Source organism: Protopterus annectens, chromosome 8.part0 (genome assembly GCF_019279795.1).
Source record: "Protopterus annectens isolate FY-2018-M chromosome 8.part0, PAN1.0, whole genome shotgun sequence".
NCBI classification, from domain to species: domain Eukaryota; kingdom Metazoa; phylum Chordata; order Ceratodontiformes; family Protopteridae; genus Protopterus; species Protopterus annectens.
Window position 1 is genome coordinate 1,116,449,864 of NC_056741.1, and position 12,626 is coordinate 1,116,462,489.

At 39.7% G+C, this 12,626-nt stretch overlaps 1 protein-coding gene across 1 annotated transcript in view; it reads left to right on the top strand.

Annotated features, from left to right (window-relative positions):
• The window catches only part of LOC122809266 (cytochrome P450 2J4-like), a 668,981-nt gene extending 662,017 nt beyond the window's left edge, over nt 1-6,964 (top strand). Inside the window, exon 9 of the mRNA XM_044080640.1 lies at nt 3,800-6,964. Coding sequence (XP_043936575.1) covers nt 3,800-3,999 — 200 coding nt within the window. The 3' untranslated portion in view covers nt 4,000-6,964. The remainder of the gene's footprint in view (nt 1-3,799) is intronic.
• Nucleotides 6,965-12,626: the final 5,662 nt, after the last annotated feature.

A 12,626-nucleotide genomic window follows, 5' to 3' on the forward strand; every position in this document is an offset into this window, starting at 1 on the left:
CAGTGGCACTGACAAAAAGACATGTATTAGAGCTGGAGAGGGCAGAGTTAAAGATGTTAAGATTTGCATTGGGTGTGACAAGGATGGACAGGATTAGAAAGGAGTACCTTAGAGGGTCAGCTCAGGTTGTATGGTTTGGAGACAAAGCCAGAGAGGTGACATTGCATTGGTTTGGACATGTGCTGAGAAGTGATGCTGTGTATATTGGGGGAAGGATGCTAAGAATGGAGGTGTCAGGTAAGAGGAAAAGAGGAAGGCCTAAGATAAGGTTTATGGGTGTGGTGAGAGAGGACATGTAGGTGGTTGGTGTGACAGCAAGATGCAGAGGACAGGAAGAAATGGAAGCATATGATCCACTGTGGTGACCCCTAATGGGAACAGCCAAAAGAAAAAGAAGAGGAGGTCTAGTGTGGTTAATACTGTCACCAAAAAGAAAATATATTTCAACTTCGGCTATAATGGGTAAGATTTTATAACTAAAGTGCTTTCACATATCGGAGGCTGCACATTTTTAATTTATTTGTGTTGCTTAGTAGTATCTGGTAGCTTGTATGACATTCATGTGTGCTGCAATGCACACTTGTGCATATCACAAATTTACTGAACAAAGTTGTAAATAAGGGAATTTGCTCTTGTCCTGGAGTACAGTAAGTTTGTAGATGATTATCAGAACTTGAGAGTGCAGAAAATTCTCCCTTACACACACACACGCACACAAAGTTTATAGTTTTATCAAAAATCGTGTCAGTTACCAAAACTTTTAATAAAATGTAAAAATTGCTTTGGACTTCATGTTTTCGAGCCATGTTCTGCCTATTGTATAGTTTAGACTTTCCATTCAGTGTTGCTGCTATCTCCAGAACTCATCTGTATAGATGATTATTTCTCCCAGTTTAATAAGACAAACATTCAAAGATTTAAAGAAAACTTTATTGTCATTTAGGAAACAGAAGTGCAACCTAAACGAAATTTCAGGTATCAGCTCATCATCAGATTACAGAGGCAATTTAAGTATAAAAAGAATAAGACATGACATTTACACAACTATTCTAATGACCAATACACATAAAAATACTCATTATAACCTTTTTCTAGTCAGGTAAAACTGCCCGTATATATAAACCTAAACATATAAACAAGTAATACGTACACAGAAAAAGAGAAAAAAAGGCAGTTCGTTAATATTGCGCATGAGGAATTATTGCAATTGCACTTTTAAGAGAAAGATATTGCACTTCTGTAAGAATATATTAAATATAGTGAATTAAATAATGCATCACTTTCAGTAAAATATTACTAATGAGATTATGTTTGGAGGTAGGAGACGTCCAAGTTGATGTCAGAGTTTATGAGCCTTATTACCGTTGGATAAAATCTGCTCCAAGAGCCTGGAGGTCCTAGAGCGTATGCTGCAGTACCTCTTGTTCATGGGTTGGTACTAGGCTATCAGCCCTAGGGCCTATACAAGCCTAGCCATAACAATTCCCTGGCTATTTCTTCTCACAATATTTACTTCCCTGGGCCCCTGTTTAGCAGGGTGACTGACTTGACCCCCCGGGTGAGACAGAGGAAAGTCTAGTAAACCAGCCAAATGCTGGATGTAATGTGTCTCGTAAGTATTTTGTTTGCCCTCTTTATGCTTCTTGTAAAACGTTGTTGCATGGTTGGAAGATTTGTGCCCATTATCTTCTCCACAATCCTCACCACTCTTTGAAGCTTCTTTCTCTCTGCCTTAGTACTGTTTCCGTATCAAACAGTAAAGTTGCAGGTGAGAATACTTTCAAAAGCTCCTTTATAGAAAGTGGATAAAGCATTCAAAGGAAGCTTTGCTTCTTTGAGCCTTCTCAGGAAGTACAGGCGTTGGTGAACATTTTTAATTTTCTGGCCTGTATTCACGAACCAGGAGAGGTCTTCTGAGATGTTTACCCTCAGGGACTTTGTAGATTGAAATCTCTCTATCACCTCACCGTTGGTCTCAAGTGGCGAGTGAATGGCTGGCCTTTTTCTGAAGTCAATGGTAATTTCTTAGTTTTGTTGACATTCAGATCCAAGTTATTTTCACACCATTTGATCAGAGAGCCAACTTCATTCCTGTATTCCCTCTCATCACCATCCCTTATGAGACCCACTACAGTGGTATCGTCTGCAAATTTGATGATATGGTTATTGGAACATTTTGCAGAGCAGTCATGGGTAAGGATGGAGAGTAGTAGAGGACTAAGTACAGACCCGTGAAACACACCAGTGTTGAGTATAATGATACCTGATGTGTTATTATTAGCACATGTCTTCTGTGGTTTTCCAATCAAGAAGTCAAGGATCCAGTTGTAGTGGCTCTCACTGATGCCAAGGTTAATTAATTTGCCTATGAGTTGCATTGGAACCACTGTGATGAATGCCGATTTAAAGTAAATGAAAAACAGCTTGACATAGTTGTTTCTCTCTTCAAGATGTTCCAGAGAGAGGTGCAGGGCCACCAAAATGGCATCTGCAGTGGATTGGTTTGGCCAACAGGCAAACTGTAGAGGTTCAAAAGTCAGTAGCAGGGCTTCTGACAGATGCTTTTTTACTATCCTTTTGAAGCATTGCATGACATTTGAGGCTAGTGCCACCAGTCTGTAGTCATTTAAGCAAGTTGGGTTGGCTTTTTTGGGCAGTGGGATTATGTTAGTTACCTTGAAAATATCTGTAAGGATTTAGGTACAGTTGGTCTGCGCATTCTCTTAATACTTTACCCAGAATGTTATCAGGGCCTGCAGCCTTCCTGGAGTTTCTTAAGCTAGCTTCTCACTTCTCCAGGGTTAAGTTTAAGCACTGTCTCATTCTGACCAGTCAGTAGCTTTGTAGCCTCCAGGTTGCTGTTCTTTTCAAATCTGCCATAGAATGAGTTCAGCCTGTCCAGAAATTATGTGCTGTCATCACATTGAACTGACTTGGTCTTGTAGTCAATTAGTTGCTGAATGCCTTGCTACAGGCTGCTGGTATTCCTCATGTCCTTCTTTCTTCCATACTCCCTCTTGGCTTCTTTGATGCATCTTTTTAGGTTAGCCCTTGCTTCAATTAGACCCACCTTGTCCTTGGCCCTATATGCCTCATTCCTTGCCCGCAGAGGCTCATATACTCTGCTGGTTGGCCAAGGTTTTTGATTGGCTCTGATTGTAATCTTCTTGGTTGTTGATACGTCCTCCACACATTTTGAAATGTATGCCATTGTAGTTCTGTGAATTCGTCTAGCTTTTGTGTCAAGTTCTGAACAATTTTATTGTATATTTTAGTATAGTCAGTCACAGTGCAATTTTGTCCCATTTTTCCAATTCTTGAATAAACATATTGTATTTAGGACTGTTCTAGCCCTAAAAGTAAGAGTTTCTCAAAGAATGAAGAATCCCTTCTTTACAGAATGTATAGATATTTTTTTTCAGTTTTTAAAGAGAGGAAAGGAAAATCTAGGCTTCCTTCTGTTTTATCTAACGTAGTGTAATACGTGACATGTACACAACAAAGCTGCCCTGTGACAACACATTAGGTATTCTATAGCAAAATCATTCTTTGCAGATTGATGTTTGGTACCTTTCTTGAAAATACTGGATTTTATTTTGCCTTAGAGGGTGAAGAGAATTCATTATGAGTAGGTCACATGGGTGCACATTGTCATTAGCACAAGTAGGATTAATACTGTCACAAACAGATGTTTGAAATGTTAAACATGTCCGTGAACATACTTTTGTAACCCAGTATGGGTAGTCTGTTACGCAGTACTGATTTGAGATAAATGCTAATGCAATTTTTTTCTGTCTAGGACTGCGTGTGTGCCTTGGAGAACAACTTGCACGGATGGAGCTGTTTTTGTTCTTCTCCAGCTTGCTTCAGCATTTGGACTTTATCTGGCCAGATCCAGTGCATCCACCAAATTTTCAAGATGAAGTTGGTTTGACCCGGACCCCAAAGCCATTCAAACTGTGTTGCCAAATTCGACCCACTTCCTTTCTACAAAAATAATTAGACTGGAATATTTCATTGAGATTCATCTTTTTTTTTCTTTTGTAAGCTGGACTGCACGTAGTGGTACCTGAATAATGCATAGAACTGTTTGCCTGGGAGCAGAGAGATACATCCTGCTTTTCTTACCTTGTATACCTTAGTATCTTAGTTCAATTTCCTGCCTCTTCCAGTCCCATTAACTGAAAATGACCGATATTAGTCCCCAGAATATGTGCATGAAACTTTCTATACAGTAATCATTGACGCACAAATTTTGCACTTACTTGGTTTTCTTCATTACTCCTACATTTAATCTTTCTGGACTATTTACATTAACACATTGTTGCTGCACCTTGAACAGGCTTTGCAGTACAGGATTTCTGCCATTGGAGTTACCTCTCAGAGTCCTTAGGAATCCAGACAGTGTACTGACAGATCTCCTAGCACTGGCCGGTATAGGAGCTACTGAGGATTAGAGAACAGTTAAGTCTGGTACCCTAATACAAGAGTGGGGAGAAGGAAGAATCTGCAAACTATAAGCCTGTTAGTCTAACAGAAGTGGCAAGGAAAGCTGTAGTGGATCCTGAGGGGAGGGTCAGTTTTCCTAGAAGGCAGCATTCTGCATTGCAGCCAGAAGCAAAGGTTCATGGCCAAAAAGAGCTGCCAGACAAGACTAATCCAGTTTTGTGACTGGGTTACACGTGAACTTAATGAGGGAATAATACTAAGTGTGGGCTAAACGGATTTCCTAAGGTATTTCTGGCTTGGTGATAGCTGGTAGGAAAGCTGGAGAATGGGAAGAGGATCAAGACTCAGGAATGGGATTACTGTAAGGTCCTTAAGTGGGATACAGGAGTGTTATGGTGAGCTGGACAATGTCAGAAATAGTGACCTGTGAAGTGCTGCATAGGCCACTCCTGACTCCAGTGCTTTTTGGTGTGCTTGTTGTCATATGCGAGAGAAAATGGGATTATATCCCTCGATGCCGACATGAAGAAAAGAGCAGCAGTGGAGGATGAGGAAAGAGTCTAGGTAAAGATTTCAGAGACTGACCAGTCGGGAAGAAATCTGAGGGATCATAATACTGCCCTTGAGGTCCATTGCAAATGTATAAAGTATTGCATGTAGATAATAACCCTGCCTGGTGTGGAGTATCATCTGGAGGAAAGGAGAGTGAAAAGGATCTGGGAATGTTGATCACACCCGGACTGAATGTGAGAATGCAGTGATAGCAGTTAAGTGTCATAGACCTATAGTAGTAGAATTCAGAAGAAAACCGATAAGTGTTCCACTGTACTGGGCCCTGGTCAAGCCGTACATTGAGTATTCTGCATAGTTCTCATATTAATAAACTCTCAGTCTTTCATAGAAGGAAATTAATGAAAAGTTGTAAGAAATCCCCATCTCTGTACCTCGAGACTGCACTGAAACATGACAGAAAGAACATAAGATCAGCACTCTTAGAAAATATAAAGTGGGGTGTAAACTTAAGGTCTTTACAGATACCAAAGGAAACTACAGCCCTTTCTTTATGTCAGGAAATTCAGACGTAATGTGCATCATTGCACTGAATTTAAACATAGTAATATCACACATTCTGATCCCAGATCTATAGCCTATATATAAGCAGACAAATGTAGTGCTCACTTTACCCCACCTACCTGCTTTGTCCTCACTATCCCTAGCAATGTAGTTTCTCCTGGAATTCCTTTGAAACCAGCCTCAGTCTCAGTTAAAGACTAAAAATAATACTTCAGTCGAACCAGAAATCATATCAAGGTGCATTCTCATTAGTGGTAATTATGCACTGTCCAAGCCGCCACTTAAACTGTTCAACCTCAGTCTTTCCTCATGGTTTGAGCCTGATGCCTGGAGAATAGCCACTGTGATTCCCTTACACAGGTCATCCCTGTACGGACCTGACTAATTCTAGGCCCATTAGCCTCACCAGCATTATTTGCAAAGCCATGCAATGTGCCATAACATAACTTGTTCATGTGGACATAGACAACTGAGTTACACCCCCTTCAGTTTTCATTTTTTTATTTTTTTTTTTTAGGGCAGGTGTTGTTTCCTGAGTCGAATAAGCTTATTTGGAAAGAGGCTGTGGACAGTGATCCCTCAGTGCACACTTATATTGACATGCCAAGATATTTGACATGATTCTCCATACTGATATTATTGGGAAAAAAAATCAGATACGCATAATGTAAACCTCTATGTCATCCACTGGATTGCAAGTTAGTTGTTCAGCCAATCCCAAGTTGTGAAAATTACTGTTTTGCTCTCTTGAGTGTACAATTGTAACTAATAAAACCACAGAGTTTAGTGCTGATCCCTCTCCTCTTTGACACTTATTTGCAAACATCCAGGTCAGCATTCCAAATGTGTGGTTGACCATGTTTGCTGATGACTGCAAGTTGGGGACTGTATCACTCATTCACCACTCCTAAACTGCTAGAGTAAGGGCTGGAGTATCCATATACTTAGTGTACCAAAACAGTTTTAAGCTGAGTGCAAGAAAAGCACAGAATGGTCACATTCTGACAAAAAGTTTCTTCCACTTCATACTTTAAAATTGGTACTGCTCTTTGGACAGGCACAATCATAAGACAGCTGAGCACCTATGCAGACCACTGTCGTGCTATCATTATGTTTCAACCATAGTTAGGAAATGCTTCTGTCTGGTCCATTTAATTTTCCTGAAGAACTAATGAAATTGTCATACCATTGTACTCATCTCTTATCATCCCAATCTTCAAATACAATGCCTCCTGTACAAATTCAAGCACATTGCTCAACTGAAAAGGCCACAAAGACTTCTAACCAAGAAAGTTAAACAGTTTAAATCCTCTAACTATATCCCAGTTGATTAGCCCAATTCTCCTTGTACTCAGTAGCCTACCAGCTTCTCCATGGTGACCTATGTCTCACTTTTTGAGCTGCGAAAGACAGAATCCTATTAGATGGACCCCACCTTTTTTTAAAAAAAAAAAACTACAAATACGCATATAGGGACCTAAATCTGCACCAACAATTAAATAATACTTGCTGCAGGGATAGGTTTCTAAGTCATTGTATTCTTAGCTTATTGAGTAAGTTACCACTACAAGTCAAAAAAGGAATTAATTTTGCTACTTTTAAGGCTAGTCTTGATAATTGGATGGATAGACACATATTTACCCACAGTTGTGATGTGTGATCCTGCTTAATTTAGAAAGTGAGCACTATTTTGCGTGCTTGAAAAGGGTGACAAGAACTTTTAAGTGTGCCTGCTTAGATGTGTCTGTGGCTAGGCAACTTATGGTCCCCTTGATCACGTTCCTATTATTGTTCCTGTGTGCCTTTGAAGGCCATGCAAGGATAGGTGAATTGAACTGCTGCAAGGAGTCCAGAGGGAAGAAAAAAAGAAATGTATGGAATGGAGGAGAAAGGATATAGGAGGCTGGAGGAGCTGCAGCTCTTCTCACATTAGATAATGTGAAAAAGAGAGCCACGATGAGTATACATAAAATCATGTTATGGAGATATCAGTGAAGCAAGAGGCCCCAGCAGTAGATTATAAGAACTAACTGAATTTCCAAAAGTAGCTCTTTACAGAAAATTCCAGGGATCCACTGAATGGAATACAGGAATGGCTTATAGTGAATCTACAAAGGCATTCAGGTGGGCTTTGAACAAGTGAAGAAAGGGTCAGGGCAAACGTTAGGGATAGTGCAGACGTTGAATGTTAAATACACACACAACAACTCAAACTAGACTGACTTGCTGTCCCTTCTTCTGTCAGGCAGAAGTAATGTAATCAGTCTGCCTATCAGTTTATGCTGGTATTTTTCAGCATATACTTGTTATCCTCAAAGGATGTACATGTATGGTCTCTCTGTCTCTTTCTCTTCGACATTTTGCACCATGTGGCACATCGGCCAACAAGCACCCCTCTAGGCATTCGTTGCTTCTGTAGTGATTATAGTTTTTACAGAGTCGAGTTGCTAGCCTGGTGCCAAAATCTCCTCGGAAGGCATGCCATACTCTCACACACACACACACACACACACATACATATACCCCTCGGGCCAATTTAGAGTGTCCAGTTACACCTATAGCATGTCTTTGAAATGTGGGAGGAAACCAGAGCACCTGGAGGAAACCCAAGTGAACACAGGGTGGACATGCAGACTCCACACAGAAGGCACCCCAGCTAAGACTTGAACCAGAGAACTTCTTGTTGTGAGGCAACAACACTAACCCTTGTACCACCATGCTGCCCACATGCATGGTCTGCATTACATAATATCCTTTGCAGTCAGATGTACTCAGCTGACACCAATAGTCTGTTATGCATGGTGTGTATTAATACTGGATTGGATAAGTATCTTTGAACTGCCAAAAGAAATATGATATTGCTTTGCACGTGTCAAGATTTGCTTTTACAGTAATTTCCCCTAAAAATATAGTGCAGTTGTATAAGGTTCTTACTATAAAGTTAGATGTTCAAGGAGAGGTCACTATTGGCAGAAAAGTTGCCCTCCATTTGATGTTCTGTCACTGATTTTACAAATTGTACTTTTTTCTAAAAAGTTTAAAACCTGTTGCAAAGTTAATGGCATTATTATCATAGTAAGTTTGCTATATTAGAATTATCAATAGAAAAACTTGTATTTCTTTACACTAGCAGACATACCTACTGATCTTTATAATTTTGGATAGAAAAAAATGTATTTGGATTTGCCTTGTGATTTTGAGCACATACTTTATATATAATCCAAATCTGTATTGTTCTATAAAAATGTGGCACACCGCCTACAAACGAGTCTATAGGAATTTCTGTGAGGCAAATCTGTTGCCGTATTCTTTTCCTATAAAATGTGGCACACTACCTACAAAACCACACAGTCTGTATGAATTTCTGTAAGGCAGATCTGTTGCTGTTGCTGTTGTCAATGTGACATAAAAAGTTCAGAAGTAACCCTGCTAGTGTCATCCACATTGCCTCCGCTGCCACTTTGACTTCAACCACTACTCACACCTGAACTGTTGTATTAATAAGGTGCCCCTGTCTATTCCAAATACAATGGGAGCTTTAGTAGTGTTCATGAGTATATGTTTTTGTATGTGTTTCTGTATGTCTGTGTCTGCCAGCGTGCCTTGGAGAGGTTTATGGAGTAGATTAGGGGTGCGTGGGTATGGAACTAATTTGTGAATGTGTGCAAAAGTGAGTGGGTTGGGGTGGCTGTCATATTTCCACACCCCTAGACTAATGAGCAAAGCCTGCAAAGTGGGTCGAGGGACCACTAGCCACTAGGGAGAATTCTAAAGATGTGGGACAGGGGGACTACTAGCCCCCAGGAAGAACTCTTGACATATGCATAGGACAGGGGAAACACTTTGACACTGCCACTATGCAACGGAACACACAGCTGTTGCTAAAGTAATAACTGTGATCGTGTTCGCAACTGCCCTATGTACCTTTTTGTCAGAGTTAATATTTTTAAAGTTTTAAACTATCTTAAAGCTCAAGGTGGTTTGCTTGCTGACACTGTGAAGATCATTTGGGTTTCCACAGCCCTTCCCATTGTCCATTCCTATACCCATAGAAGTGAGTGCGCTTTTGGCATGCAACTTTACATCCCAGAGTATTACATGCACACAGCAGCCATTCCTACACATGTATTGACTGCCTGTTTCTTTCTTTTTTTTTTCATTAACAGTTGTGTTATTCTTACCTGATGGCTGGCATGCCACCTGCTCATTATGGGTGATTTCAGCATGTGCAAAGTGATTAATTCCAACTGATGTGCAGCATGTTGTCTGTTCTGCTCCCCTTAACCTTCCACATCTAAACTCTGAAAATAAAATATCCATGCAAAGTTATTTCCTTCAAACCTAAAACTCCTCAAAAAATAGGCAGGCTGCAAGCCTAACGTTGCCACCTCTCCATTTTTTCCAGACTATCCAGAAATCAAACAAATTGTCCAGTAGTCTGGAAAACACTGTACAAACTTGGTGTTCTGTTTCAAAAAAAAAAAAAAAAAGGCATCACAAATGGAAAAAAGAGAATGCTCCCTCTCTTCTGCCATGGCAATGACATCACAAAATGGGTGGAAAGTGGGCTCACAAATCCTACTTGACCTTTAAAACAGCCACTTCCCCAAAGTCACCAAGCACTTTAAAGGGACAGTCCTAGGGATTTTTTGTTTTGATTCAGCCTTTGTTTGCATTTCAGGTTTGCCTTTCTGAGCATGCTCACCTTTGGTTGGGGGGGTGGGGGAGGCAGTAGTACCTGAAGGAAGTTTCAAAGGTGTTAGCCGGGGCAGTAGTGCCTGAAGGAAGTTTCAAAGGTGTTAGCCAAATTCTATCTCAAATTCCAGTTGTACTGACGACTCTCCCTGTGAGCCATTCATTAATTTAATCTGTGCATTTTGCCCATTGAGAAAAGTGTCATAAAGACATTTTATGACCTGACTGATGCTGAAAGCACATCAGTAATGCAATCCTTTTAAAATATTAGTAAACAGATTTTTTTTGTTGTTTCTTTCATTTCATATTTTATTCTGTGGTGATTGTGAATCCTGGACATCTAAAACAATTTTATGACATGGCTTCTACCTATAGAAAGCATCTGAGTCAGACAAACAGTAGTGGAAACCATATTTTTCTTTCTTTCATGTTTTACTGTTTTGTGATTTTTGAATACTAGCCTGGTGTAGTGACTTTTTGACCTGGTAGTAATTCCATACAAACCAAGTGAGTGACAGAATGGAGCATTAGTAGACACACACTTCTGTTCCTTTTTCAGCTTCTAGTTTGACATGTGCTGATTTCTGAATACTATCAGACAAATGCACTATTTTTATGAGCAGGCTGCTTGTACATCTGTAGAAGCATGAGTGATGTAAAATTTTAAAATTATTATACACTGATGCCCCTTTTCCCTGGCATAGCTTTATTTATTTTAAATATGAGCCAGGAGCTGGGGGCATAGTTCCCAATCCAATGTAAATTGGAGAAGAACACAAATCCAAAGATTAGTTTATCCTGGGAGCATTTTAGTAGTTAGTTTATACATACAGAACCAGATATACTGTAAAACTCTTCTTCTTTACTGTGTAATTTCAGTGCAATACCAATAATAGCAGAATAAGGGCTCAAAATCACCTCGTGTCCATTTATCTATTGCTTTGACAATTTTGACAACAGTGTTGTGCTGGTCATTGTTGGTGCCAGTGTTTAGCAATGTGTTGCATGCTTTTGTGTTAAGCTGTGTAGTGTTGTGTGTGTGTGTGTGTGTGTGTGTGTGTGTGTGTGTGTGTGTGTGTGTGTGTGTGTGTGTGTGTGTGTGTGTGTATGTGTATAAAATGTGTGTGTTGTTAAATCTGTAAGAGTTTTCTGTGTGTATAGGACACATAAATTATTCTTCTGATGTCAGTAAATAAAAGCAAGCAGTAAAGAAATATCTAAGATTTCAAAAAACAATTAGATGTTCTAATAAAATGGGGAGTCTGAAGATAAGATATTTCACTGGTGTTATACCCTACTCCCTTTTAATCATCATTGACTGTGTGAGGGCTCTTTGAACACTTGGGCCCCCACAAAAACTGTGCTGAAAAAAAAAAATGAGGAAAAAAATGAGGAGAAAAACCTATAATTTCTTTAACCTGAACAAGGCTGTGATAAAAGGCTGCTGATGATATCTGCCTGTCTAGTAAAGCTGCTCATGGCCTCTGCCATTCAAAAACTGTGTACAGAAAGCTGTGTACAGTTATATGTGTACTGTGGTATATGGGGCTGTATGTGTAATTCAGTGTGTGGTACAGTGAGTCATCAACAAGAGTGTGTTAAAGCTTGTGTTTGTGTGGTGGTTGTGAGATAGGCTGGTTGGTCATTGGTTCTTTTAATCTCTGAAGTGTGTGAGTGTCAAGATTTGTGTACTTGGGAAAAAAGGAAAAAAGAAAAAAATAACAAATTGTTATTTTCATTATTTCTTCATTCACACACAGTCATCATTGACATTAGGGCCATACTTTGTCAGATGGTTTTGAGGAGTTGAGAGGTGAGGAGACATACTATGTATATGTATACCTTGAAATACATGACTGTTGAAATGAACCACTGCCCCTTCTGACCTCTAACACCCCACACAAACATATGCCTTGAATTTTTGGGTGGGGAGGGTGGGGGGGGGGAGGGAGGCAGAGGCAGGCTAGGTAGGACCAGTGTATCCAGACAACAGGGTTTTGCTAGTTTATTGTGAGCTACTGTTTTTGTTTCATCTTTGAACATCAAGCCTTGGGTACAACTTATATTATTGAAAGAAAAAAAAATAAATAAACTGAAATTATTTTTTTCTTGTTTCCCAAATGGTTATTATGGTACTGTCTTTGCTCAGGAAATGTAAGACTGTGTATTATGGGTGTGTCAGGGAGGGAGGTCAAAGCATAGGCTCACTTCAGTTAAGTCCAGACCTGTACATAACCTATAAATATGTATATGCTGCTGCTAACAGGCAAATGGCAGTAACTGTACTTTTTTTTTTTTGTGAGATGGGCCAATGCAGTAGTACACAAGTTTTTTGTAATGTAAGAATATTGTAGCTAAATCAGCCAGTGCATACTATACTCCCTGAGTTTTGCAGCATGACTAAAAGG